This window comes from Thamnophis elegans, chromosome 11 (assembly GCF_009769535.1).
Source record: "Thamnophis elegans isolate rThaEle1 chromosome 11, rThaEle1.pri, whole genome shotgun sequence".
Classification (NCBI taxonomy): domain Eukaryota; kingdom Metazoa; phylum Chordata; class Lepidosauria; order Squamata; family Colubridae; genus Thamnophis; species Thamnophis elegans.
Window position 1 is genome coordinate 68264447 of NC_045551.1, and position 27993 is coordinate 68292439.

The window sequence follows — 27993 nt, forward strand, 5'->3', positions numbered from 1 at the left end:
GATTGATGTCAATTGGATAGCCTTACTTAAAATAATAAATTTGCAATTTCTTTTTTTCCTGTTTCATCCAGGAAAGTTCCTGCTAATGTTGCAGTCGGTTAAAAGGGCCTTTGCCATTGGTGAGAACAACCCCTGGCTACATGAATGTTTGATCAAGTTTTCCAAGTGTGGTAAGTGCAAAATAAATCCGGCTCCTTTGCTGTAACATTTGGCTGAGTTTCCTAAAAATAAAATCAAAGGGCACATCTGAATCAAGGTTTTCTTTGTCGCTCCTAGTGTCGAATCACAGCAATTTGCCAGAAATCGTGAACAAGGTTCTTTCGCAAGAAATGGAGAAGATCTTCACCAGCAAAGATTTGGAAAGTTTCAACGAAGAATTTCTCAAGCGTAATTCTACCTCTATACGGCACCTGCTCTCAGGTATGTATGGACAGGTGTGTTTAAACACCGATGGGCTGACAAAGCTACATTTCCCTGCAGGAATAAACTTGTGTGGCCGAGCACAGCAACCACATAAGGCAAAGGTTTGCAAATTCATTTCCACTTTGTTGTACAGGCGGTCCTCAACTTACAGCCACGATGTTGCTAAGTGAGACATTAATTAAGTGAATTCTGCCCCATTTTACGGCATCTCCTGCCATGGTTGTTAAGTGAACCGTTGCAGTTTTTAAGTTAGTAACCCAGTTTTTAAGTGAATCTGACTTCACTGGTCAGAAGGTCGCAATGGGATCACGTGACCCCGGGACATGGCAACTCTCATAAGTACATGCCAGTTGCCAAGCCTCTGGATTTTCATCACGTGGTCATGGAGATGCTGCAACGGTAGTAAATGTGAAAAATGGTCGTAAGCCACTTTTTTTCAATACCGTTGTAACTTTAAACAAGTCACTAAACAAACCGGTGTAAGTCAAGAACTACCTGTATTGTAAAATTCAGGGTCACATTCAGCCTAGATTGAGCGATAAAGAAGCTAGATTATCTTTTGATTTAATTGACGTGATTTCCGATGATTACACAGATCTTAATTTTGCCTTCCCATGCAGAAGGGGGGGGGGGGAGAGATGCAGAGAGAGACAGAAGGAGAGAGAGAGAGATGGATGGATGCAGAAAGAGAGAATGGAGAGAGAGAAAGGGAGAGAGATGGAGAGAGAGAGGGAAAGAGATGCAGAGATGCAGAGAGAGAATGGAGGGAGAGATAGAGAGAGAGAAGGAGAAGGAGAGAGAGATGGATGCAGAGAGAGAATGGAGAGAGAGGGAAAGAGATGGAGAGATGCAGAGAGAGAGGGAGAGAAGGAGAGAGAGAGAGGTGCAGAGAGAGAATGGGGAGAGAGAGAGAGAGGAGAGAGAGAGATGGATGCAGAGAGAGAGAATGGAGAGAGAGAAGGAGAGAGGGAAAGAAATGCAGAGAGAGAGAATGGAGAGAGGGAGAGGGAGAGAGAGATGGATGCAGAGAGAGAGAATGGAGAGAGGGAAAGAGAGATGGAGAGATGCAGAGAGAGAGGGACAGATGCAGAGAGAGAATAGAGAGGGAGAGAAGGATAGAGAGATGCAGGGAGAGAGAATGGAGAGGGAGAGAGAAGGAGAGAGAGGAGGGGAGAGAGGTAGATGCAGAAAGAATGGAGAGGGAGAGGGGGAGAGAGATGGAGAGAGAGAAGGAGAGAGGGAAAGAGATGCAGAGATGCAGAGAGAGAGAATGGAGAGAGAGATAGAGAGGCAGAGAGAGAGAGAGAGAGATGCAGAGAGAGAGAATGGAGAGAGGAAGAGAAGGAGAGAGATGCAGAGAGAGAATGGAGAGAGGGAGAGAGAAGGAGAGAGAAGAGGGGAGAGAGATGGATGCAGAAAGAGAATGGAGAGAGAGAGAGATGGAGAGAGAGGAGAGAGAGAATGGAGAGAGGGAGGAATTGGTTGTATTTAGTTTTCTTAGCTTAAAATCCCACATTTGGGGATAAACAGCATAGAAGTTAGTAGACCAATATCTAGTGAGATATTGCTAGATTTCTCTCTCTGGGCACAATGAGAATATATCTGCCAAGCAAAACACCGTATTGGTGACAGGAAGGGCATCCGGCCAATAAACACTCAGGTCCATTCAGTTGCCCAGACTCCACCCTGCAAGGGATTATGGGGCCATTAAAGGGAGGTGAAGAGTTTGCTCAATGATACCATCAAAGGGAAGATCTTTTTCCACATAATAAAAATATCTCACACTCGTATTTCAGAACGGCGATCATAACATCTGGCAAATAAGCATATTCCTCTAATGTCTAATAGATAAAATCGAACGTCTTTCATTTTTTAAAATCTTAATATACTCCTCTGCGTGATTGTTTCAGATAGATTAATATAAAGAATAATGGGCTTCAGCAGCTAAAAAACCTGTTTTTTTCTTTATATAAACGAACATCCTTTTAATAAGCTGCTTTTTTTCCCTCTTGGAGGTGCCAAAATGATGTATTTCCTGGACAATTCAAGGCAAGAGAAAGCAATCGCCATCGCCACTAGACTTGACGAAGCCATGAGGGACAGAAACGTGGAGGTAAATAACTGTTCTGACTGAGGCTTCCCGAGAGCAGGAAGCAAACTCCTGGTCCCAACAAAAACCCCTTTTATTAATTGACTGTGAATTCTGCTCATTCACATCCAGCAAAGTCTTTCAAGGGAGGATTTACAGCCACAGACCTTATCTGGCTTGGAGAGATAGCAATAGCAATAGCAGTTAGACTTATATACCACTTCATAGGGCTTTCAGCCCTCTCTAAGCGGTTTACAGAGTCAGCAACTTGCCCCCACAATCTGGGTCCTCATTTTACCCACCTTGGAAGGATGGAAAGCTGAGTCAACCTTGAGCCGGTAAGATTTGAACCGCCGAACTGCTGATCTAGCAGTCAGCCCACTGCGCCACCTCGGCTCTATGCTGCCAGGCTGATTATCTGCAAAACTTGGCAAGGAGTCTCAGAGAGTCATGAACCAATTAATTGAACCAATTGTGTCCTGCAAACTCCACTCCCCTTTTGCTCCTCTTTTATTTCCTCTGGGAGGGGCCATTCACTGTCCTCCTGTGGCCTTACTCCCAAGTCGACCCCTGTTCTTTAGCTGTTTCCTTCGTCTTGCAACTCTGCGCATGTGCACACTGGGAACAGGCTCCACCTGTTCTTCTGTCTCACTGATGTCTGACTCCGAAGGCAGCTGGTAACTCATACGGTCCTGGCCCCCTCTGCTGGCTGGAGAATTCTGGGAGTTGAAGTCCACAAGTCTTAAAGTTGCCAAGTTTGGGAACCACTGCGTTATAGCTTATTGAAGCCTCCTTAAGCCCCCCCCCCCCCGTTTGCTGCAAAGAGGTAAATTGCTGGGAGCAGAGGCCAAAGGGTGGGGTCTGCTGGGTGGGTGGGGCTACATTTGGTATATAAGACGCACCCAAATTTCACCCTCTTTTAGGGGAGAAAAGGGTGCGTCTTATACTCTGAAAAATACAGTAAATCTGATGAATTCTGCTTTTGACGCTTCTCCTTGTGTGTTAATCTGCAGATTTTGACGACGGTTTTGGATTTCCTGCGTGATGGCACCTTTGGCGGATGCCACAGCCAGAGCGAGGCGTATCGGACCGCGTGCCACAAAATGTTCCCTTTAGCGACGGCCTTCATGTCTCCCACCAGTGACGAGGACAGTTGCTTTGCCCCCGTCAATCATACGGCCATCAATCATGAAGTGCTGACCAATGAGATTTGAAACAGAAGGCCAGGACCAGCTCCTGACAGTCCAGGGATCGTCCGGGATCTTCCCGCTGGATCTCATCAGAACCACTCAGCTGTCCAAACCCGGGAAACTGGAGGCAAATCTACTCTGCAGGAAATTCCTTTTTCCCTCAACAAAAGCTGCCAACGATGAATAGAAACAGCCTTTTTTGCATAATGCTGGGCGTATTTATACTCTGTACAGCTATAAATCTTTCTATTCTGAATCGTCGACCCATAAATTCCATTGAATATACCAATAAATACGATCACTTCTTCCAAAACGTGCAAGGAAAATGTCCGTACGAGGAGAACCTGAGGAGAGGCCGCCATCTTGACTGTGTCACCATCCATGTAAAGTCCTGCATGTGAAAGTTAACAAACTAGGATAAATATATCCTCGAAACATGTTTTGTGTGTTTCGATGGCGTCCTTGTTGCTCCCTTAGCTTCGTTGTTTTCTTGCAGACATTTCATTGCCCTGTTGTGATCAAGGCTTCCCGAGAGCAGGAAGCAAAGTCCTTGTCCCGACAAAAACCCCTTTTATTAATTGGCTATGAATTCTTCTCATTCACAGCCGGTAACTGTTTTTCAAGGGAGGACTTACAGTCACAGACCTTCTCTGGCTTGGAGAGCTGCCAGGCTGATTATCTGCAACATTTGGCAAGGAGTCTTGGAGAGTCACGAACCAATTAAGCGAAGTAATTGTCTCCTGCAAACTCCACTCCCCTTTCGCTCCTCTTTTGTTTCCTCTGGGAGGGGCCATTCACCGTCCACCTGTGGCCTTCCTCCCAAGTCGACCCCTGTCCTTTAGCTGCTCTCTTCATCTGGCCACTCTGCACATGAGCACACAGGGAACAGGCTCCAGCTGTTCTTCTGCCCCACTGATGTCTGACTCTGAAGGCAGCTGATAACTGTCAGACGTCCTTGGCCCCCTCTCTGCCTCCGATAGAGCCCTCTTCAGAGCCTTCCCCAGACTCCAGGACTGGCCCATGTTCCTCCCCAACTTCCTCACTGTCCGAATTTACAGCCATCTCTGCTGGCTGCTGGGGGGCCACAACAATAACCATTTTCCCCCTAGTTTGGGATCCCAAATAGCACATCCTTTCAATAGATATTTGATTATTGCTTGGAGGAATGATCTCTCAGGTGGTAGGGACAAACTTCCATGTCCAGGGTAATTTTATATATGAAAAGTAAATCAGGAGGTCCGGGCAGCTCAAATGGGTGTAAAGATTTATTGCAAGCCTAAGCTGTCTACAAGAATCTGGCCAACTAACAGTCAAGGGAAATGAGCGGGAGATAAGAAAGGAATTCAAGGTGGGCTGCCTCCGACACAGAGCCCTCATTGGAGCCTTCCCCAGACTCCCAAGACTGGCCCATCTTCCTCCCCAACCTCCTCACTGTCCGAATCTGCTGCCATCCCCACTGCTGGTGGGCCACAACATGCCCAATTAGGTAACAAACACCCTGCTTCCTTCTTGCACTAATGACGTTACCTAGTTGGGTCATGAAACATCTGCAAGAAAACCACCGAACTCAAAGAGAGCACCAAAAAAATCCCTTGTGACAACCCTGAGCTACTAATATTATTTTCTGTTTCTTTCAAAGCATGGATTGCGATGGGTACTGGCCTAGTTTTCATCAGTTTGTATGGAAATTCTGCTTCAATGGAAAAGTGCTTTCGGATTTATAAAACGGAGAATGTGTTTTTTAAAGCTAAATTATTTTGGTTTCATAATGATTCTTTTCAACGATCAATTAACCCTTATTGTTGTATTTTAATTTGTTTTTTATTTTCTTATTTGTATCCCCTTCCCCCTTTGGTTGTTAGCCGCCCTGAGTCTCTCGGGAATAGGGCGGCATACAAATTGAATCAACTACAACTACAACTTAATACCGTTAAGTTGCCATTATATCTATTAAGATACCTTTGTATTACTTAGGAATTTTAAAAACATTTCACTTCCAAAACAAAAGGGAGAAAATTAACGGAGAATGCGGTCATAATCATCATCAATAATAATGGTGAGCTACATTAACATGTTCAAGAAATGAATTGGAAGCCAGTAGTTGGAGAAAAAATATTATTGCATTACATTCTGTAAAGCTGTTAACGTTAAGTAAGGTTGTTTTTTTAAAAGCACAACTTTGGCTGATTATACATTGCATTTCATCTTTTTTTTTTCCCCCTGTTTAGTTTTTATAAGTTAACGTACATGCATTTCACCTATAATATATCAATGTTTTGAATCGGTTTTAAATGTCCCCCCCCCCCTCCCCTTTCAGGAGATAAATAAACTATTCCTGAAAATGTAAAAGAAAATTCACTGTGGCTTGTATAAAAAAAAAAACCTTTTGTTTTGATGAGGGGAAAAAAAAACAATGGAACCAATTTGTTTTCAATATTATTTTTTTTTTTTTGAGTAATGTAAATATCTAAATGACGGAGGTCCTATGCAAAATTTAAAAAGGGAAGTTTTACCAAGATGTCACGAAGACAATCTCCTTTGTCATTTACTTAGGATCGATAGTTGAATGAAAACTTTACTGTAAAAAGTTCAACAATGTAATGCTGTAATAAATTATTTTGTACACTTAACTTCTGGCGTTGAGTGTTTATACCAACCGAATATCGTATTTTGAAGTCTACAATTGCATTACAGGGAAAGTACTCAGAATAACAATAGCCAATTTAATCTGCTTTAATATACAGGTGCTCCTCAACTTATGACGGTAATTGAGCCCGACATTTCCGCTGCTAAGTGAGCCAGTTGCTAAGTGAATTTTGTCCCATTTCATAACCTTTCCCCCCACAGTTGTGAAATCACTGCAGTTGTTAAATTAGCAAACCGGTTGTTAAGTGAATCTGGGTACCTCGTTGACTTTTTTTTGGCGCCGTTGTAACTTTGGACAGTCACTAAGTGAAATGTTGTAAGTCAAGGACTCCCTGCAATCCCATTGTATTGGTGCCCAGTGTCCATACCTTGGTTAATGACAGGACTGTTAATTTTACAGAAACCCCCACGCAGGAGATGATAGATAGATAGATAGATAGATGATAGATAGATAGATAGATAGATAGATGATAGATAGATAGATAGATAGATAGATAGATAGATAGATAGATAGATAGATAGATAGATAGATAGATAGATAGATGATAGTTTTTTAAGTTTATTTTTTCATGTTTGTTAATTTTGTGTAATCTTTTTTCATTTTTTAGTTTTTTTAAAAAATCATTTCTTTGAATCCCTCCTTCCTTATCCTGGCTCTATAACCATAATAAAGATTTGGTGGCTAACTAATGCCTCATCCCCACTGGGACATTTAAAGGTAGCCCATTTAGACCTTTTAAATGTTCAGATACGCCTCAAAAACTGGAAGGAGGGCATTGTCGAGGGCTGAAATGCAAGGAATACTGAAGGTTGAAGTGGTGTCACTGCAACTCTCCTCCTGCAGATGTTGTGTTCACCTGCTTTATTTCTCCACTAGAGGGAATATGGCTTCTTCGGTGGAAAGTATCTCCACAGCTAAAAATATATGTTACCTGGTTTGCAAGAAAACAAGCAAACTTAGAGAGCACCCAAGGCCCCTTCAACTAAAAATATAGTTTGTAATCCCATCAAGCATAATTAGATGCTCAAAAGGAGTTTGTGGTAGGGGGAGGGAAATTTGCAAAATAACCATTATTCTACCTCCATCTTCAGTAAAGGTGCCTTTGAGATCGTTCTACTCACAACGTGGAAATATCTTTGTGAGAAAAAGTAGAATGGAACACATCACGTGAAGTTCTAGGTGAAAATGATGAAGCTCTACATGAAAAAGTAGATGAATTACATGGGAGACGAATTTCTGTGAAAATTATGAACTTATGAAAATTATGAACTTTGATGTGAAAAAACTAGAAAGATACACAGAGTATCTTACTTAAGTGCTTGGAAAGGGAAGAGGGACAAGAGGATAAGAGAAGGAAAAAGAGAAAGGAAGAGGGATGGGAAGGAGAAAGGAAAAAGGAAGGGAAGGGAAGGAGAGGGAAGAGAGGAGAATAGCAATAGCAGTTAGACTTATATACCGCTTCATAGGGCTTTCAGCCCTCTCTAAGCGGTTTACAGAGTCAGCATATTGCCCCCAACAACAATCCGGGTCCTCATTTTACCCACCTCGGAAGGATGGAAGGCTGAGTCAACCCTGAGCCGGTGAGATTTGAACAGCCGAACTGCTGAACTGCAGTCAGCTGAAGTAGCCTGCAGTGCTGCATTTAACCACTGCGCCACCTCGGCTCTGAAGAGAAGGAAAAAGAGAAAGAAAGGGATGGGAAGGAGAAAGGAAGAAGGAAGAGAAGGGGGGAAGAGAAGAAGGAAAAAGAAAGGAAGAGGGATGGGAAGGAGAAAGGAAGAGAAGAGAAAGGAAGAAGAGGGAAGAGATGAGAAGAGAAGGAAAAGAAAGAAAGAGGGATGGGAAGGAGAAAGGAAGAAGGAAGAGAAGGAAAGAAGAGGGAAGAGAGGATAAGAGAAGGAAAAAGAGAAAGGAAAGAAGAGAAGGAAAAGAAGAAATGAAGAGAAGGGAAGGAAGAGAAGGAAAAGAGAAAGGAAGAGGGATGGGAAGGAGAAAGGGAGGAGAGAAAGGAAGAAGAAAAGGAAGGGGAAAGGAGAAGGAAAGGGAAGGAGAAAGGAAAAGGAAGAAAAAAGAGTGGAAGGAAAGGAGAAAAGGAAAGGAAGAGAGAAGAAGGAAAAGGAGAAAGTAAGAGGGTTGGGAAGAAGAAAGGAAGGGAAGAGAAGGAAAGAGGAGAAGAGAAGGAAAAAGAGAAAGGAAAGAAGAGACGGAAAAGAAGAAAGGAAGGGGGATGGGAAGGAGAAAGGAAGGGAAGAGAAGGGAAGGAAGAGGGAAGAGAAAGGAAAGAAGAGAAGGAAAAGAGAAAGGAAGAGGGATGGGAAGGAGAAAGGGAAAGAAAGAAAGAAAGAGAGAAAGAGAGAAAGAGAGAAAGGAAACTGAAGAAGCCATCCATCGCTCTCTCTCTCTAATGCTCCCTGCACATCGTAAAACGGAGAAGGAGGCACAATGCCCGTCCACCAAGCAGTTCACAAAATTGTCAAGTCGAGCAACACAATCAAAGAACTCCCGTCCATCTTGGTGGCCAGGGTTGCCTTGACGGAACCTTGGGGCAAAACTCCCTGCCCTTCTATTCCTCATTTTTTCTTTCACTCCTTTCCAGATAAACGTGGGAGGATCCATTCCGGACGCCCCCCCCCCCCGCCTTTGCTCTCCCCCCCCCTCCTTGTGGAGGCTGCTGAGCTATCTTGCACTGGACGTCCTCCCAGCTCTTCCTTCGGCCTCCCAAGGCCATTCCCGCAGACCAGGACACCCAGATAAGGTGGCAGCAATTCTTTTAAAATCACTGCATAGTTTGATCCTACTCAAGGACGGATGCGTCACCCCTTAGCTGGGCTGGGGGGGGGAAAGAATTTGCACCATTTTTGCATTTTTGTTTACCTGGGCTCTCCCCGCCTCTCTGCTCAGGGCCAGGGAGCCGTTTTAAGTTTGAGGAAGGAGAAATAGGTGGACGGGAAGAAATTCCTCTTACTTACAGGGTGGGGATGCATTCCCTGGAGCTCCCTCCTCTCCCTCCCGTCAAATATTTCCTTGTCATAGTTGTTGTCATTCCAGATGGGCAGAGATAAAAAGCCCAATCTCTCTCTTTCTTTGCAATTCAGGAGAAAGAATAGTCTTTTTTATTCAAGATTAAAGGTAAAGTTTCCTCTAGCAAATCTGTGCTAGTCATTCCCAACTCTAGGGAGCGGTGCTCATCTCCCTTTCAAAGCCAAAGAGCCAGCGCTGTCCAAAGACGTATCCGTGATCATGTGGCTGGCATGACTTAACACCGAAGGCGCATGGAACGCTGTCCCCTTCCCACCAAAGGTGGTTCCTATTTTTCTACTTGCATTTTTTACGTGCTTTCGAACTGCTAGGTTGGCAGAAGCTGGGACAAGTCACAGGAGCTCACTCCGTTACGCGGCAGTAGGGATTCGAACCGCCAAACTACCGACCTTTCTAATCGACAAGCTCAGCGTCTTAGCCACTGAACCACCCTGTCCCTTTATTAAAGATTATTATTAGACAGTTAATAGTCTTTTTTATTATTGAATCTGTCATCTGCACCTCCATCACTGTCTGGTTTGACTCTGCAATCCAACAAGACAGACAGAGATTTCAGAGGATAATCAGAACTGCCAGAAAGAAAGAAAGAAAGAAAGAAAGAAAGAAAGAAAAGAAAGAAAGAAAGAAAAAGAAAGAAGGGAGGGAGGAAGGAAGGAAAGAAAGAAAGAAAGAAAGAAAGAAAGAAAGAAGAAAGAAAGAAGAAAGAAAGAAAGAAATTACTACCAATCTGCCTTCCATTGAGGACTTGTATACTGCAGGAGTCTCTGAAAGTATCTACTGACCCCTCGCATCCTGGACATAAATTGTTTTAACTCCTACCCTCAAAATGACGCTTTTTAGGGCACTGCACACCAAGACAACTAGACACAAGGACAGTTTTTTTCTGAATGCCATCACTCTGCTAAACAACTAATTCCCACAACACTGTCAAATTATTCACTAAGACTGTAATTACTATTCTTCTTCTCTTCCTTCCTAGTACCTATCTCTTCCCACTTATGACTATAACCATAGCAATAGCAATAGCAGTTAGACTTATATACCGCTTCATGGGGCTTTCAGCCCTCTCTAAGCGGTTTACAGAGTCAGCATATTGCCGCCAACAACAATCCGGGTCCTCATTTTACCCACCTCGGAAGGACGGAAGGCTGAGTCAACCCTGAGCCGGTGAGATTTGAACAGCCGAACTGCAGTCAGCTGAAGTAGCCTGCAGTGCTGCATTTAACCACTGCGCCACCTTGGCTCTTAACCATGTTGCTTGTATCTTTAAAATTTATATTCTATTTATTTCCTAGTATGATTTGATTGCTTATTGGTGATCTAGGACTATCCCTAAGTGTTGCATCTTATGATTCTTGATGAATCTATTTTATTCTGCTTATGTCCACTGAGAGCATCTGCACCAAAGACGAATGCCTTGTGTGTCCAGTCACACTTGGCCAATGAAGAATTCTATTCTGTTCTGTTTTGTTCTATTCCTTATTCCATTCCATTCCATTCTATATTTTCTTTTCTATTCTATTCTATTCTATTCTATTCTATTCCAATATTCTATTCTATTCCATTCCATTCCAATCCAATCTAAAATTCTATTCTGTTCCATTCTATTTCATTCCATTCCATTGCATTCCAATATTCTATTCTATTCTATTCTATTCCTTATTCCTTATTCCTTATTCCTTATTCCTTATTCCTTATTCCTTATTCCTTATTCCTTATTCCTTATTCCTTATTCCTTATTCCATTCTATTCCATATATTCTATTCTATTCTATTCCTTATTCAATTCCATTCTATTCCGTTCCGTTTTGTTCCATTCCGTTCCTTATTCCATTCCATTACACTCCATTCAATTCAATTCCATTCCATTCAATTCCATTCCATTCCATACTATTCTATTCTATTCTATTCCTTATTCCATTCCATTCTGTTCCATATTTTCTATTCTATTCTATTCCTGATTCCATTCCATTTTGTTCCATATTTTCTATTCTATTCTATTCTATTCCATTCCATTCCAATCCAATCTAAAATTCTATTCTGTTCCGTTCTATTTCATTCCATTGCATTGCATTCCAATATTCTATTTTATTCTATTTTATTCTATTTTATTCTATTTTATTCTATTTTATTCTATTTTATTCTATTTTATTCTATTCTTTCTGGCTTGACTTGCAGCTGGCTGCAATTGCTTCTTTGAATGGAAGCAACTTTTCTGATTTTTTTTTTTTTAAAGAGACTCTGTTTTTTGGGGAGACGCTGATTACAGCTTTGCATCCCGAACGGAGCAATAACTAAAATCCTGGCTTGGAAAACAAGAGAGCCAGTTTGCAAGGAAAGGAGGGAGGGAAAATAGAAAATAAATTACATTGGTAACAAATGATGACTTGACCTTCCTGCAATTACGCCATTAATTCTGGCGGTTCCGCTTCCATTGGGCTGCAGATGCCCCAGGGCTCTGGAGAAAGTCAGCTGCCTCTTGCTGGGAGACAGTTGAGGATCTAACCAGATTCTTTTCCTTGTCTTTTTTTAGCAATTGGATTAGATAAAGAGACACTTAAACAATACTCGGAGGGATTTCGACACTCTGAAGCTGACTTTATCGGTTCTGAATCAGAACTGGATGTTACAGGGAACTCGGCTTATGGGTAGGGACGTAGGGGGCTGGTAAGAGTAAACCCCCGGGGAAAGGTTTCTTCTGGATGCCCTCCTCCAGAGGATCAATCCTGCTGAGCTGGAGGACCCCTTGGGGCTTCTAGCATAGTCCCACTTTGTTGGACTTTAATACCTGGGTATTAAAAGTATTAATACTTAAGGCTCCCTTAGACGGAGGGGAGGCAGGTGGGAGGAATCTCCGGCCTTTCTTCTCTTCCTCCTCCTTTCTTTTTCCTTCCCCTTCTCCTCCTCCTTTTTTCCCTTCTCCTCCTTTTGACTCCTGCTTTCTTTTTCCTCCTCCTCCTCCTCCTCCTTTTTTCCCCATCCTGCTGCTGCTTTCTTTCTCCTTCCCCTTCTTCTTTCTTTTTCCTCCTCCTCCTCCTTTTTTCCTCCTCCTCCTGCTTTCTTTTTTCCTTCTCCTCCTTTTTCCTCCTGTTTTCGTTTCCCCCTCCTCCTCTTTTTCCTTTCTCTTTTCTTCCCCTCCTTCTCCTTTCATTTCCCCCTCCTCTTTCTCCTTTCTTTTCCTTCTCCTGCTTTCTTTTTTCTTCCCCTCCTCCTCCTTTCTTTTTCCTCCTCCTCCTGCTTTCTTTTTTCCTTCTCCTCCTTCTCCTCCTTTTTTCCTCCTTCTGCTTTCTTTCTCCTTCTCCTCCTTTTTCTTCCTGCTTTCATTTCCCCCCTCCTCTTTCTTCTTTCTTCTCCTGCTTTCTTTCTCCTCCTCCTCCTCCTCCTCCTCCTCCTCCTCCTCCTCCTCCTCCTCCTCCTCCTCCTCCTCCTCCTCCTCCTTTCTAGGCGGCGGCAGCTGGCAGCGGAGGGCGGCGCAGCGCTCTCGCCTTCTCCAGCTCGGCCGCCGATGCCATGAAGCCTTTCAGAGCGCAGAAGCCCCCCGGGGACCAAGGTGAGTCGGGGGATGCCCTGGGACTAGGAGGGTCGCGCTCCCGCCGCCGGGGAAGACCTCGGAGGCTCGTCGTGGGGTGGGGGGCGTGTTTGGCGATCCTGGCCAGCCGACTTTCCTCCCTTGAGTCCGGGCGCCGCGCCCTCCGCGCGCCCCTCTTGCTGGGAGCCCCGGGATTCTCCCCAATTCGCTTGCCTCCCTCCCCTCGCTGGAGACAAATGCGTGGCCGGGAGAGGAGGAGGAGGGAAGGAGGGTAGGAGACCCTCGTCCCTAAGACTGTCTTTGGGCTGCATTCACACGACACGTTGAGCCCCCCCCCCTCCCTTAAGACTCTGGAGGGGGCTTACGACACGTGAACGCCCGTCCTTCGCTGACCCGCGTTCTGGACCGCGGAAAGCCCATTCAAAGTTCCCCCGGCCCTTCAGTGGCTGGTATGAAGGGTAGGGGTCTTTCACCCAAGGTGAAAGGATCTGGAGACTGGAGGGGTCTTCTTCTGGGGTTCAGTCAACGTCTGGATGATGCTCAAGATGAACCAACTGGTCACACTGACCCACAACCAGCCACCCAGAAGCCCCAGCTGCGATCAACCTCATAGCAGAGGCTGCTGCAGGGATCATCATTAGTTTCCATCCATTTTTTTTTCCTTGTCTTGCCTTCCCGTGCTTTGGAAAACAGGTGGACAACAAACACACCCCCCCCCCCCGTTCTCTTTGTAGGAGCCCCTCAGATATTGGAAGACTACTCAAGGCAAGACCTTGGAATAGAACAGAGCCGGAAGGGACCTGGGAGGTCTTCTAGTCCAGCCCCTTGCTCAAGCAGGAGAACCTGCAAAACTTCAGATGAGTGACTGGCTGGGCCAGGGAGAGCGAACCTTCTCAGCACCAAGTGCCCAAACTGTAACTTCCATGCATGGACATGCACTGGAATAGCAATAGCAATAGCAGTTAGACTTATATACCGCTTCATAAGGCTTTCAGCCCTCTCTAAGCGGTTTACAGAGTCAGCATATTGCCCCCAACAACAATCCGGGTCCTCATTTCACCCACCTCGGAAGGATGGAAGGCTGAGTCAACCTTTGAGCCGGTGAGATTAGAACCGCTGAACTGCAGATAACAGTCAGCTGAAGTGGCCTGCAGTGCTGCACCCTAACCACTGCGCCACCTCGGCTCTTTTTTCCAGCACTCCAGTGCCCGCAAAGATCAGCTGGCAGCACGCGTGCCCCACAGAGAAGGGCCTGTGTGCCATCTCTGGCACGCATGCCATAGGTTCGCCATTACAGATCCAGACTCTTCTTAAAAACCTCCAGCGATGGAGAACCCAGGATTTCAGAGGATGCCACCTGAGCCCTTTCTCCCGCAGAGGAAGAATCCCAGGTTGGAGTCACCTGGTGGTTCTCCTGGAAACAGTGCAAAACCAAACCCAAAAGATGCATTTTCTGGTTCCTTAAGAGAATAATGGTTATTGGCAAAGGAAGCCGCACCACCCTCTTCTTCCCCCTTTTGAAAAAAGTGTGACCAGATTCCTCCTGAGTCTTGGCCACCATACATGGAGGGTTCTCCTTCCTTATTAAACAAGGAGGATGTATTTTGCTTGGAAGGCTGTTTCCTTTAGCCTTGGAGGGGCTTCGGGTAGATGTTATTAGTTGCAAATTCGTGTCTGACTCATCGTGACCCCATGGACAACGTCCCTCCAGGCCTTCCTGTCCTCTACCATCCTCTGGAGTCCATTTAAGCTCACGCCGACTGCTTCAGTGACTCCATCCAGCCACCTCCTTCTCTGGCGTCCCCTTCTTTTTCTTTTGCCCTCCGTCGTTCCCAGCATGAGGCTCTTCTCCAGGGAGTCCTTCTTCCTTCTCATTAGATGGTCAAAGTCTTTGAGTTTCCTCTTCGGGATCTGGCCTTCTAAAGAGCAGTCAGGGTTGATCTCCTCTAGGACTGACCGGTTGGATGGCCTTGCTGTCCAAGGGACTCAGGAGATAGATAGATAGGTAGGTAGGCAGGCAGGCAGATAGACAGATAGATAGGTAGGTAGGTAGAAGTCCCCTCCTCCTCCTCCTCCTCCTCCTCCTCCTCCTCCTCCTCCTCCTCCTCCTCCTTCTTCTTCTTCTTCTTCTTCTTCTTCTTCTTTTGCCCTCCATCGTTCCTAGCATGAGGCTCTTCTCCAGGGAGTCCTTCTTCCTTCTCATTAGGTGGTCAAAGTCTTTGAGTTTCCTCTTCAGGATCTGGCCTTCTAAAGAGCAGCCAGGGTGGATCTCCTCTAGGACTGACCGGTTGGATGGCCTTGCTGTCCAAGGGACTCAGGAGATAGATAGATAGATAGGTAGGTAGGTAGGCAGGCAGGCAGATAGACAGATAGATAGGTAGGTAGGTAGAAGTCCCCTTCTTCTTCTTCTTCTTTTGCCCTCCATCGTTCCCAGCATGAGGCTCTTCTCCAGGGAGTCCTTCTTCCTTCTCATTAGGTGGTCAAAGTCTTTGAGTTTCCTCTTCAGGATCTGGCCTTCTCAAGAGCAGTCAGGGTAGATCTCCTCTAGGACTGACCAGTTTGGTCTCCTTGCAGTCCAAGAGACTCGCAGGGTAGATAAGAGATGTTCAACTTGAAGCTCACCTATTCTCCAAAGCAGGACAAGAAGCAACGGATGGAAGCTAATCAAGGTGAGAACCAACCTAGAACGAAGGAGACATTTCCACCTTTAACCAGTGGCTTGCCTTGAGAAGTTCTAGGTGCTCCATCCCTGGAAGCGTTGAAGAAACTATTGGAGAACCATTTGTCTGAAATGGCACAGGGTCTCCTGCTTGAGCAGGGGTTGGACTAGAAGACCTCCAGGGTCCCTTCCCACTCTGTTATTCTGCTATTATCTCAGCTGTAGGCAAGCGATATAGGATGAAAACGCTTCTGCATTCTGGTTTGGCAGGTTTGTTAGAAGACGGAGGGGAGCTGGCGGACGTCCTGTACGAGTTTGACGCGGTGATAGAGGACTTCTCGTCGCCCACAAAGGAGAAGCACTTCCAATATGAGGAACATCTGGAGAAGATGAAGAGACGGAGCAGCACCAGCATCAGTGACTCTGAGAGTAAGAAGGGCTCCATCTTTTTTTTCTGTCTTTCTCTTTTCACGCAACTACGTCTTACCCTGTCGCCACTGGCAAAAAACGAAGCATCAAAAATAATCTCCAGGGCAAGTAGTCCTCAAATTACGACCGCGGTTAGGATCGTAATCTATCATAGTACTGCCTTATTGGACAGGGTGTGTGTGCGGTGGCCTAGAGGTGGAACTCTCGCCTCATAATCAGGAGGCTGTGAGTTCGATCCTAGGTAGAGGCAGGTATTTCTCTCTCTCTGGGTTCAATGAGAATGTATCTGCTGAACAAAACTCCGCACTGGCGACAGGGTAAGGCATCCGGCCAGTAAAACACTCTGCTAGCTCCATTCAGTTGTTGAGACTCCACCCCGCAAGGGATGATGGGGTCATTAAAAGGAGATGATTATTGGATTGGGGGGGGGGGGGTTAGAGGGAAAAAAAGATGGTGGCCTCAGTCCTATGAATGAAGGGCCACCCCCTTATAAGCATTGTTTTGGGGGTGTTATGGTGGTCTCAGCACTACTAAGAGTTTTGCTAAAACCTTTTCTCCCCCCGAGGCTCCCACTGATGGTCTTGATCAGGTTGATTGTTTATACAGCTTGATGTCAGAAAAGGAATGTTTCCCTTTTTCTTTTTTAAATCCTTCTACCTTCCAGCTTTGTGCGCGCATAAATGCTGCTCATGCTTTTATGACCTAAACCGTGAAAACTTGTGTCCTTTGGAAAGATGGATTTGTTGAGTGATGGGCTGAGTTTTCTAGCTTTAATCGGCTTCATCGTCCTACAGGGGACGTTTAAAATTACAAATGGTTCTCATCCTTTTTATCTTTTGCCCGGAAGTCAGAAAGACTTCTACTTCTTCTGGCATTGATAGAGTCATATTTTCAGACCTTCAGATCTGACTTGTTTTGTGGGTAGTTCATCACTTTTGAGGCTTTTAAGAATTGAATTGAATTGAATTTATTAGACTTCTATGCTGCCCAATCCCGAAGGACTCCGGAAGAAGAGACTGGACAGCCACTTGTCTGGAATGGTCTCCTGCTTGAGCAGAGGGCTGGACTAGAAGACCTCCAAGGTGCCTTCCAACTCTGTTATTCTGAATAGCTTGCCTTTGGAAGTTGGGGATAGCAATAGCAGTTAGACTTATATACCGCTTCATAGGGCTTTCAGCCCTCTCTAAGCGGTTTACAGAGTCAGCATATCGCCCCCAACAATCCGGGTCCTCATTTTACCCACCTCGGAAGGATGGAAGGCTGAGTCAACCCTGAGCCGGTGAGATTTGAACCGCCGAACTGCAGATAGCAGTCAGCTGAAGTGGCCTGCAGTGCTGCACCCTAACCACTGCGCCACCTTGGCTCAGCATTGGAGGTTTTTAAGAAGAGACAGGACAGACGCTTGTCTGAAACGGTCTAGGGTCTCCTGCTTGAGCAGGGGGTTGGACTAGAAGACCTCCAAGGCCCCTTCCAGCTCTATCCTGATTGATCAATTGGCCTGTAGCCCTCTTCAGCATAATATTTTTTATTTCCATTTCATTCTATACAATCACATGTTTACTGTGCATAACCGGGGGATGTAACATTGAGTAATAAACACAGCCCTCTCTTATATAGAAAATGCCCCCTACAATACAAACCAATATACCACCTTGGCCCACCATACACCCTCTTTCAACCCCCTCCAACTTTCATTCTTCCTTCTTACATACCCCTCTACTACCTACTTCCCCTCCCCCTCTATCACTCCCTCTCTTCATCCATTCCCTCCCTTCCTTCTCCTCCTCCTCTCTCTCACCCTCCCACCCTCCTCCTTCTTTCACTCAACTCCTCCCTTCGGTGTACTTCTATTGCCTGCAATATATTCAGCTTGTTCTATTTTAACACTAACATTAAAAAGCCACAGTATGCAAGTGCAATCATGTACTTTAGAATTTAACACATGTAGCCCTCTAACTGTGCAGATATTTATCTGCGTGTTTTCTCCGCGCACTTTTCAGGTGGCTCATGCGAGGTGTCGGTCCTACTTAGCATAGACTCACCATCAATTACGGCCCGTCTTCACTCTGATCCGATCTCTGGATTGTGAAACTTCAGGCTGCCACTTGAGTCCTAATCTCTGGAGCAAACCGGGTCACGCCAGTAATCCATCTTTAGGTGAAGAGACAGGGGCCGCTTCCACCATTTCATAGCTGACCATCCGTGGTGGGTAGCCACCGGTTTGGACTGCTTCAGCCGAGCCGGTAGTGGCTTGGCAGCCTGGGTTGTTGAAACCGGTTCTCCTACAGTGGCACCATCTTGATATTTCGCCTTGCGCATGCGCGGAAGTTTTCAAGTTTCAAGTTTTAATCAATTTATAGGCCGCCCGATCCCGAAGGACTCCGGGCGGCTTACACCGAAGGGAAAAAATAATAATAAAAAATGAAAATAAAAATAAAAACAATTTAGAATCAACACGCACACATTCGTTAACGATCGGGGGCTGGACCTCAACAATGAGGTCAACAGCCCCAGGCCTGCCGGAATAGCCAGGTTTTAACAGCTTTTCTGAAGGCCACTATTTTCATTGTACAAATGTATTCCACAAAATTCCACAATTCCATAGAAATTGTGAATGTTGGTTTTGTTTTTAATATGTTGTCTTTGTCTTGTTCCCCCCTTTCCCTTGTCTTTTGTGAGCCGCCCGGAGTCCTCCGGGAGTGGGCGGCATACAAGACAAATAAATAAAATAAAATAAATATTTATTTTTTCATGTGTTAACGTTTTGCGCAGGCGCAGAACTGTTTATGTGCAAAAACGCAGGCAGCATTTGAGAAGAGACGGGCACCGAAGCGGCAGTAATGCCAGCAGAAGCCCACCCCGGCTGTCCATCCATGGTCCACCTAACCACAGATGTGGGAGTCCTTGCTCTGGAGACGGAATAATTGCAGGGTGTCTGGAAGGAGGAGAAAGCCGTTTGGGCTGAGAATAGCTTGTTTTCCCATCCATTCGGAAAAAAAACCCCGCTCGAATCTGCTCACACGCACGGATGCCAAGGCCGCTGGGCTTGGCTTTCTTTTTTCCCTGATTTTGCTTTCCAGAACGGAAAAAATGGCTAGATATCCTTCTTTTTTTTACCCCCTCCCTACCAATGGTAACCTTTGTAGTGAAAGCTGAGAGAGGGGAGAAAACAGGGAATTATTTTCTTTCCTTTCTGGGAAGAAAGACTCCTTATTCTGCAAGAATCCTAACGCGTCGTTTTTGCCCTTCGTGGTCTTTTAGCAACGTCCCCCGTGTTAGATCTGCAGCTGGGCATCCGTTCTTCCACTTCAACCCTTCCTTGGCATCCGCGTCCTTTCCCTCCCACGCCTTGAGTTGAATGGGTAGTACCAATTTCACGAGATCGCCCGGTTTCCTTGGCAACACTGGCTGGTTTTGGTTTTTTTTTTGCAAAATGTCAGTGTGGGAGAAAGCAGGCCGGGAGGAGGAGGCGGGTGGTGGAAACCCATCTCTGTGGCAGCGAAGAAGGAGGCAGGCTGGCGATGTTTTGTCTGTAAACAACTTTTATTGGAAGGAAGAACACACATCCTCCCTTTTAATTTCCTCCACAACCGGCTGGCAGATTCACACCCGCCTCCCTGGGTTGCATATGCAGAGGGCGGCAAAATCCTCAGCCAGCATGTGGCTTATTATCTTTTAGCAATAGCAATAGCAGTTAGACTTATATACCGCTTCACAGGGCTTTCAGCCCTCTCTAAGCGGTTTACAGAGTCAGCATATTGCCTCCAACAACAATCCGGGTCCTCATTTTACCCACCTCGGAAGGATGGAAGGCTGAGTCAACCCTGAGCCGGTGAGATTTGAACAGCCGAACTGCAGAACTGCAGTCAGCTGAAGTAGCCTGCAGTGCTGCATTTAACCACTGCGCCACCTCGGCTGTATCTTTTCCCCTGCTACGGGTAGTAGTATGAGACGGGATAGTAACCAACAGCATGTTGCAGTTGAGGAACACAGTCAGGGGAACCTGGATGTGAAACAACAGAGTAACAGAGTGGGAAGGGGCCTTGGAGGTCTTCTAGTCCAGCCCCCTGCTCAAGAAGTATACCATTCATGGCAATCTCTTCTTGAAAACCTCTAGTGGTAGAGCACCGACGACTTCTGAAGACGAACTTCTGTTATTATAGAACGGAATATCAGAGTGGGAAGGGGCCTTGGAGGTCTTCTAGTCCAGCCCCCTGCTCAAGAAGTATACCATTCATGGCAATCTCTTCTTGAAAACCTCTAGTGGTAGAGCACCTACGACTTCTGAAGACGAACTTCTGTTATTATAGAATGGAATAGCAGAGTGGGAAGGGACCTTGGAGGTCTTCTAGTCCAACCCCCTGCTCAAGCAGGAAACCCTATACCAGTGATGGTGAACCTTGTTGTTGTCATGGACCAACGGCACCCGCAAATGCAATGCGTGTGTGAATCCCCCCCTGGTGACCCCCATGCCCCATGCATGCCCCACCCCCTCGCGCATGGAAGCGTGACTCCTGTGCTTCTCCCTCTGCATGCACCCCCCTCACCCCATTTTGGCTTCTGGGTTGGTGCAGGCGGCCATCCAGGGCCAAAACGGGGCATGGGGGAGCACAGGCACCCACCCCAAATGCAATGCAAGTACTCCCTGAGCATTTCCTTTTCCCCTTCTGCATGTCCCCTGCATGCACCCTGCCCCCCCCCCCCCCCGTGAATGCATGGCAGAGACCCGGAAACCAGTTGGCCTGTGGGAGGCACATGTGTATGTGCAGTAGAGCTGGGCTGTGTGTGCCCCCTCTGGCATGCAGGCCATAGGTTTGCCATCGTAGCCTTGCATCATTTCAGATAAAGAGTGGTCCAATCTCTTCTTAAAGACTTCCGGTGTTGGAGCATTGACAACTTCTGGAGGCAAGTTGTTCCACTGATTAATTATTCTCACTGTCAGGAAATTTCTCCTCAGTTCTAAGTTGCTTCTCTCCTTGATTAGTTTCCACCCATTGCTTCTTCTCCTGGTGCTTTGGAGAATAGCTTGACTCCCTCTTCTTTGTGGCAGCCCCTGAGATACTGGAAGGCTGCTATCATGTCCCCCCAAGTTCCTTCTTTCTATTAAACTAGACCTACCCAGTTCCTGCAACCGTTCTTCATATCTTTTGGCCTCCAGTCCCGTAATCCTCTTTCTTGCTCTTCTCTGCAGTCTTTCCAAAGATTCAACCTCTTTCTAGAATGTCAGCATCTTATCTGATGTTATGAGTGGTAACTATGCCTCTTTTTACATTGAAGGGGATCTGCTTCTCCTGGGTGGTGAAGTCCTTGTAGCCTAGAAAACTCTGAACTTCCACTTTTTGCAAACGGAGGGGGAAAGGATCACCTTTGGCTCGTCTGAAGGAAACGAACCAAAGTGATGCAGCATGGAGCCATTATTCAGCTTTGCTGCTTGGTGCAAAACAAGCTGCCTTTTAGCTACTGAATGAGATCCCTCCCAGATCACTTTAGGAACATTTTAGTACAGATAAAAAAATGCTGTGCCCTCCTACAGAGGAAGAATGTCCCAATTCAGCAGCTCTTCACTGATAGAGAAAGAATTGGGAGTTTTTCTCCTACTGACCAAGAGAAGGGCTGGGAAGAGGCCAAATCGAGCAGCCAACATTCTCATTTCATGCTTAGGTTAAATAAGGAAACCAGTCAAATGACCGCTTGCCATTTTGTCTTTTCTTATACACAAAGATTTGTGTATAGTCAGCGGAGGAAACAGCAAGATTAATTAATTGGTTAATGTAGAGGAACATGGAGAAGTAATATTTCAAGAGTGGTGATGGAAACGCCAGTTTAACCCAAAGGAAGGGAGGGAGGAAGGAAGGGAGAGAGGCGGGAGGGAGGGAAGGGAAGGGGAAGAAGGAAGGAAGGAAGGAAGGAAAGAAGGGAGGGAGGGAGGAAAGAAGGAAGGAAGGGAGGGAGGGAGGGGGGAGGGAGAGAGGGAAGGAAGGGAAGGAAGGGAAGGAAAGAAGGAAGGGAGGGAGGGAAGGAAAGAAAGAAGGAAGGAAAGGAGGAGGGAGGGAGGAAAGAAGGAAGGGAGGAAGGAAGGAAGGAAGGAAGGAAGGAAGGAAGGAAAAGACAGAAAAGGGAATGGAGAAAGGAAAAGAGAAAAGAGAAGGAAGGAACAAGAGGGAGGGATGAATGAAAAGATATAGAGAAGGGAGACAGGGAAGAAAAGACAGAAGAAAGAAGGAAAGGAGGAACATAGAAAAGGAAAGGGAGGGAGGGAGGAAAAGACAGAAAAGAAAGAATAGAATAACAGAATTGGGACCTTGGAGGTCTTCTAGTCCAACCCCCTAGGCAGGAAACCCTACACCACTACAGACAATGTTGGAGCATTCACAACTTCTGGAGGCAACTTCTGTTCCACTGATTAATTGTTCCAACTGTCAGAAAATTTCTCCTCAGTTCTAAGTTGCTTCTCTCCTTGATTAGTTTAGATTTTGATTAGTAAAAAGAAAGGGATGGAGAGAGGGATGGAGAGGGAAGGGAGGAAAAGACAGAAAAGAGAAGAAGGAAAGAAAGAGGGCGAAAGACAGAAAAGGAAAGGGAGAAAGGAAGGAAGGAAAAGACAGAACAGAGAAGAAAGGGAGGGAGGGAGGAGGAAGTCAAGATTGCTTCATTTTGATTTGAAATTGGCACGCTTTCATGGTACCCCACAACTATAAAGTCGGGTTCCTGATTTGCCCTACCCCAAAAGGCTGACAATTAACTCTTTATATAAACCATCCATCTCTGCTTATTTCCGGGAGCCAAATGCTCTTTTGCCTGTAGTAGCCCCGTCCTGCTCGCTCCCTCGCACCTCGCGCCGGTGGATCTAACGACTGAGAAGGAGACCCACATTTTCTGAACTGAAGACTTAGCATCCCGTCCAGGAGATGCTTAACGTGGGAACTGCAAATTGCAGCACCTGGGCCCTACCACACACACACACACAACTTTACACCAGCGAGGGTGTAAAAGGGAAGGAAAAAACTCTTCTAAAATGGTTTTCTCCTGAAGGGAGAGGTAGAAAGAAGCTCTTTTTAATCTCTTTTTTAGCTTTCTGGTTTTGTAGCGACGTGGTTTTTTAGCAACGGTTAAGTGTTGCTTAGAACCAGGGTCTATATTTAAGCGGAGCGCTTGAGGTTTTGCTGAGCTGGGGAACAGAAATAAACTGGAGCTAACCCTGAATTATTTCACTTGCTAAGGTCCTTTTCCTACTCCAAACCCTTCATTAAGGAGGGTTTTGCTTCATCCCCGAAGAGGCTGGAATCACAAGACGCAGAAAATTGGAAAAAGGCCGTGTAAGCAATGAGTCCGTTTGGAAGAGCTGAAATTAAAGCCCCATCCAGAGTGGTCACTCTAGCCTCCAATTTGGACACGTCTGGGGAAGCCCACCTGGCTTGTTCAAAGTCCTTTGAGGGCAGGAGCAACAAACAAACCGTCATAAAACCAACAAACCAACCCACTTGAGCAGTGGAAATGAATGATAGTCTACTCTCCGCGCTTCGGCCCGTATTTAAAACGGGTGGTGTTAATATGTATATCTATGCCACCTGCTGAGGCTTCAGAAGAACACCCAGCTCCAAGTCTCCTCTTCTTAGAATAAAGAATAGAATATAGAAAAAATCGAGATGGAAGGGACCTTGGAGGTCTTCTAGTCCAACCCCTTGCTTAGGCAGGAAACCCTACAGCACTTCAGACAAATGGCTATCCAACCTCTTCTTAAAAACCTCCAGCGATGAAGCATTCACAGGTTCTGGAGGCAACTTCTGTTCCACTGATTAATTGTTCTCAAAATCAGGAAATTTCTCCCTAGTTCTAAGTTGCTTCTCTCCTTGATTAGTTTCCACCCATTGCTTCTTGTTCTACCCTCTGGTGCCTTGGAGAATAGTTTGACTCTCTCTTCTTTGGAGCAACCCCTGAGATATTGGAAGACTGCTATCATGTCTCCCTTACTCCTTATTTCTCTTAAACTAGACATACCCAGTTCCTGCAACCGTTCTTCCTATGTTTTCGCCTCCAGTTCCTTCATCCTCTTTGTTGCTCTTCAATGCACACTTTCTGAAGTCTCAACATCTTTTTTACGTCATGGTGACCAAAACTGGATGCAGTATTCCAAGTGTGGCCTTACCAAGGAATTATAAAGTGTGTGTGTGTGTGTCTTTTGCTGTGAATAAGCTTGATTAACTCTTATTAAAGATTCGCTGTCTAACTCTTAAGTTGACAACTTTGTTCCAGGTGCCGACTCCCTGTGTGGACACAGCCTGAGCTTTAGCGATGAAAAGTTACATTCCTCTCCTCCGTCCAGTCCTTCTGGCTCTTCTCCCACGATCGCCTCTCGCAAAGGTACGGCTTGATTGAAGCCTCTTTTTAGAAATAAAAATAAAACATCATCCAGAGTGGGAATCACGATCGGCCGAATGTGATCGTGGGGAGGATACTAATGGTTGCTAAGTGTGAAAACTGGTCACAAGTCACATTTTTTTTTCAGAAATAGCAGAAGGTTGAAGTGCAATTTTGCTGGAAGAACGGCGGTAAGGTTCTTGGGTTACCAATTAAGGGACCGAGTCAGCAGATAATCTGTTTCGCTTTTTCATCCCTATATCCATCTCTTTGGCCCCCTCAAACGTTTTTCTTTAGTTTGCAAGATTTCCAAAAAGTAAAGAGAGTACCAGAAAACTAACCATCAAGTCAACATTTCTATTGCGTAGACATCATCGGTTTTGCAATTGTCTTTTTTTTCTTCCCAGCAAAACTTGGAGACACCAAAGAACTAGAAGACTTTATTGCTGATCTTGATAGAGTTTTGGCAAGTAAGTAATCAACCTTGATTCCTAGTAGATCTCTCGGCAAGGATCAGGGGACACACCAATAGATCCCTGCCCAAGAAACAATGAACAGATATGACCCTGCACGCAAAGGAAATCCACCAGGACAATGTCAAAAAAATAAGTCAAGATGGCAGCTGTGACCACACAAAGCCTAGGCCCTTTGTACAGGTGTGTATCAGGCTTCGCACCTGAAGGCAGGAACCTGTTTAGACTTCTTACATGCATAGGGATACATTGATTTAGGTCAAAAGGACTAAGACTGTGCTAGAAACTGTGTTTATGTCTAGCACCACAGAGCAAACAAGGAGCACCATCACCATGTGCTTTACTGCTCAGCTGTTTAACTGTAACAGGAAACAGGAAGCTCTACATAGACCAAAAGATCATAGAGTATATACCATAGATCCAAACTTGTAAACACTGCCATATGCTTTCTGAATACCACTGTAGTTGTTGCATAGAAATACATTCCAATAATGAATTCCAGCAGGCTGAATTAACGATTGACTGGATGCTTCCATTGGGAATCTGAATACAGGTAGATTTTGAGCCCAAAATCTCTGCTGCTAAACATGACATTTGCTAAGTGAGTTTTGCCCCATTATATAACTTTTCTCGCCACGGTGAATCACCGCAGCTGTTAAGTTAATAAATGAATCTGGCTTCTCCACTGACTTTGCCAGAAAGCTGCAAAGGGGGAATCACATGACCCTGGGACACCGCAACCGTCATAAATATGGAATCGGTTGTCTGAATTTTAACCACATAAGCAAGAGATGTTGCAGCACTTGTATGAAAAAACAATTATAAGCAGGAGTGGGCTTCAAAAATTTCAGCAATGGGGTCTCTGCCCGGTTGCTAGTTGGGCGTGGCCATGGGTGTGGCCTAGGCAGCCTCCTGCACCATGGGAGGGGGGAGGGCGTTTTTCGCCTTCCCCAGGCTCCTCGAACCTCTGGGGCGGGCATAAACTCCCTCCTCCCTGAGCCTCCATGTGGGCCCTGCATTTATATCCAAAACGGCCGCGTGGAGCCTCCTGGGAGGGGAGGGGTGGAGTGGGCATGGCCAGCCAGGGGTGGGATTTGGAGATTCTCCAAATCGGCCATATCGTTAACTCTGCGTTCTCCCAAACCCAGGCGAACCCATAGCAGCCTACCCCTGGTTGTAAGTAACTTGTTACCGTCACTAAATGAAATGGCTGTAAGTTGAGGGCTGCCTGTCTCAGATTAGTTACTTTATCTCTGGTTTATTTCACTCCGTGCTCAGAACTTGTATCTATCATTCCAACTGCATTGCGAATGCATCTTGGAAGATTATTTGTGCTGCGCAAACGTAACAGTAATATTTATTCCATCTGAATGTTTGCACAGGTATGTGAAACACTGAATTTTGACCCAAAACCTGCCTTCAAAAGGATGAGATGGGAGTTATATTCCTACAACCCACTATCTAATGGGACCGACACAGGATTCCTTCCCTTCTCAGTATTTTTCCAGCAACTGCCTCTTACACTTTTAACATGTCGTAATTTTTAGGTGATTTTAAGTGATTTTTCTACAGACAGAATCAAATAACACAAGTGCTCAAAAAGGCTTTTTTTTAAAAAAAATGTAGCTTAACATTCATTTAAAAGAGCTTTTATGAAGAAATTGGATATTCTATATCATGAACTTTGAAACGTTTTCACGATAATATATTTTTGTACGCAAATAAAAGCTAAACTGGAACTTAATATATATATAAATAGGGCGAGAGAGAGATTAAACAGATGGATGGATGGATGTTTGTCTAGATGAATTGATGGACAGACAGATGAAAGATGGATGGATGGATGCTAATTAATTGAGGATAGGTAGCTAGTAGTATAGGATGAATAGATGGCTAATTAATTGAGATAAATGAGAAATGAAACACATAGAGGGGTAGATGGAAGTTTAATTGCATGGGAGGATAGACAGAGAGAGATATGATAGATAGAAAGAGAAAGAAATGGCAATAGATTGATAGAGGGCTAATTGATTAATAGAGGGGATTGATAAATGGATGATAAATTACAGTGGATGGATGAAAGAGATTGTTTGAAAGAGAAAATGATAGACAGGTGCGAGATAGAATACATGGAAAGGCTGATAAATGTTTAATTGAAAGGGATGGATGAATAGATAGATGGACGGACAGATAGATACATAGTTGAATGGATAATTGATAGAGAAAGGGATAAGATTGGTAGAGAGACAATGTTTAAAGGCTATGAACTACTTCCTGTTTTGTATTTGTGTCCTACTTTTTCCTCTACAAACTTGTGGTAATTAGTTAGAATAGTCTCCATCTAAATACTAGTCAGGAATTCCAGATGTTCATTAATGTCATTTGCCCCTACGATGGGATGAGATTCCTTGCCTGATAATTGCTTTAGATGACTCCAGAGACACCACAATAGCCACAGAAGCTTAATTGTGTTCCACAATGATTTGTCTCAACCATTCCGTTCACAGCAAAAGCTCCCTTTGAATAATATCAGCAGTAAAACAGCCACGCAGGGTTGTTCTTTGCCAAAAAAAGCTACAAGATAAAAATCCTCTTCAAAACCGTGGTCCAGAAACAGCGTGCTTAATAAAAGCTAAGCTTTGAAGCCTCAAACGTAGTAACTTATTTCATGATTATTCTTCATGCTCCCGCACGAAAGGAAGCTGTGAATGGTAATTACAATAGCTTGAAGCCGGCAAATGTTTTTTTTTTAATTTGGATGTACATATTTCCTGCTGTGCAATAAATGAACTCTTTAAAAGAGCAACTCAAAGCAACCTCAGTTTCTTTTTTTAAAAAAAAATCACACTTCTTATCCGGAAACTTTAAAAATGGAAGACCACGGCTGCAGCCAGTAGGGTAGAAGAGAGAAAAATTACCACTCCTTGGAAGCTCTTGGTTGGTTGACTGTGGAAAAATTGGGATTTATCAACCAATGGGAGGTTACAAATTGTCATCTCTGCCGGGAGATAAAATAACCACCAGTTTCCACCACTCATCATCCTCTTTCAGTGCTGGGTTTCAGCCGGTACGGCTGTATCGAACCGTACCGGTAGTAGTCAGGAGAGTATTGTGGCTCGTTTGACCCATCTGCGTTCCATACCTGCTTTTAAGGCAAC

At 45.1% G+C, this 27993-nt stretch overlaps 2 protein-coding genes across 2 annotated transcripts in view; both read left to right on the top strand.

The window, feature by feature from the left end:
* The window catches only part of LOC116515064 (N-alpha-acetyltransferase 16, NatA auxiliary subunit-like), a 12989-nt gene extending 8581 nt beyond the window's left edge, over positions 1-4408 (top strand). The window contains exons 9-12 of the mRNA XM_032226955.1: positions 72-170; positions 277-420; positions 2439-2536; positions 3526-4408. Of these exons, the coding sequence (XP_032082846.1) occupies positions 72-170; positions 277-420; positions 2439-2536; positions 3526-3726 (542 nt within the window). The 3' untranslated portion in view covers positions 3727-4408. The remainder of the gene's footprint in view (positions 1-71; positions 171-276; positions 421-2438; positions 2537-3525) is intronic.
* An 8427-nt stretch (positions 4409-12835) lies between these two features.
* Positions 12836-27638, top strand: RGCC (regulator of cell cycle). Its single transcript, XM_032226606.1, has 5 exons — positions 12836-12937; positions 15846-16004; positions 24258-24365; positions 24770-24832; positions 26218-27638. Exons 1-5 carry the CDS (start codon positions 12898-12900, stop codon positions 26223-26225), a joined length of 378 nt encoding a protein of 125 aa, XP_032082497.1. The 5' UTR covers positions 12836-12897; the 3' UTR covers positions 26226-27638.
* The last annotated feature ends 355 nt before the right edge of the window (positions 27639-27993 follow it).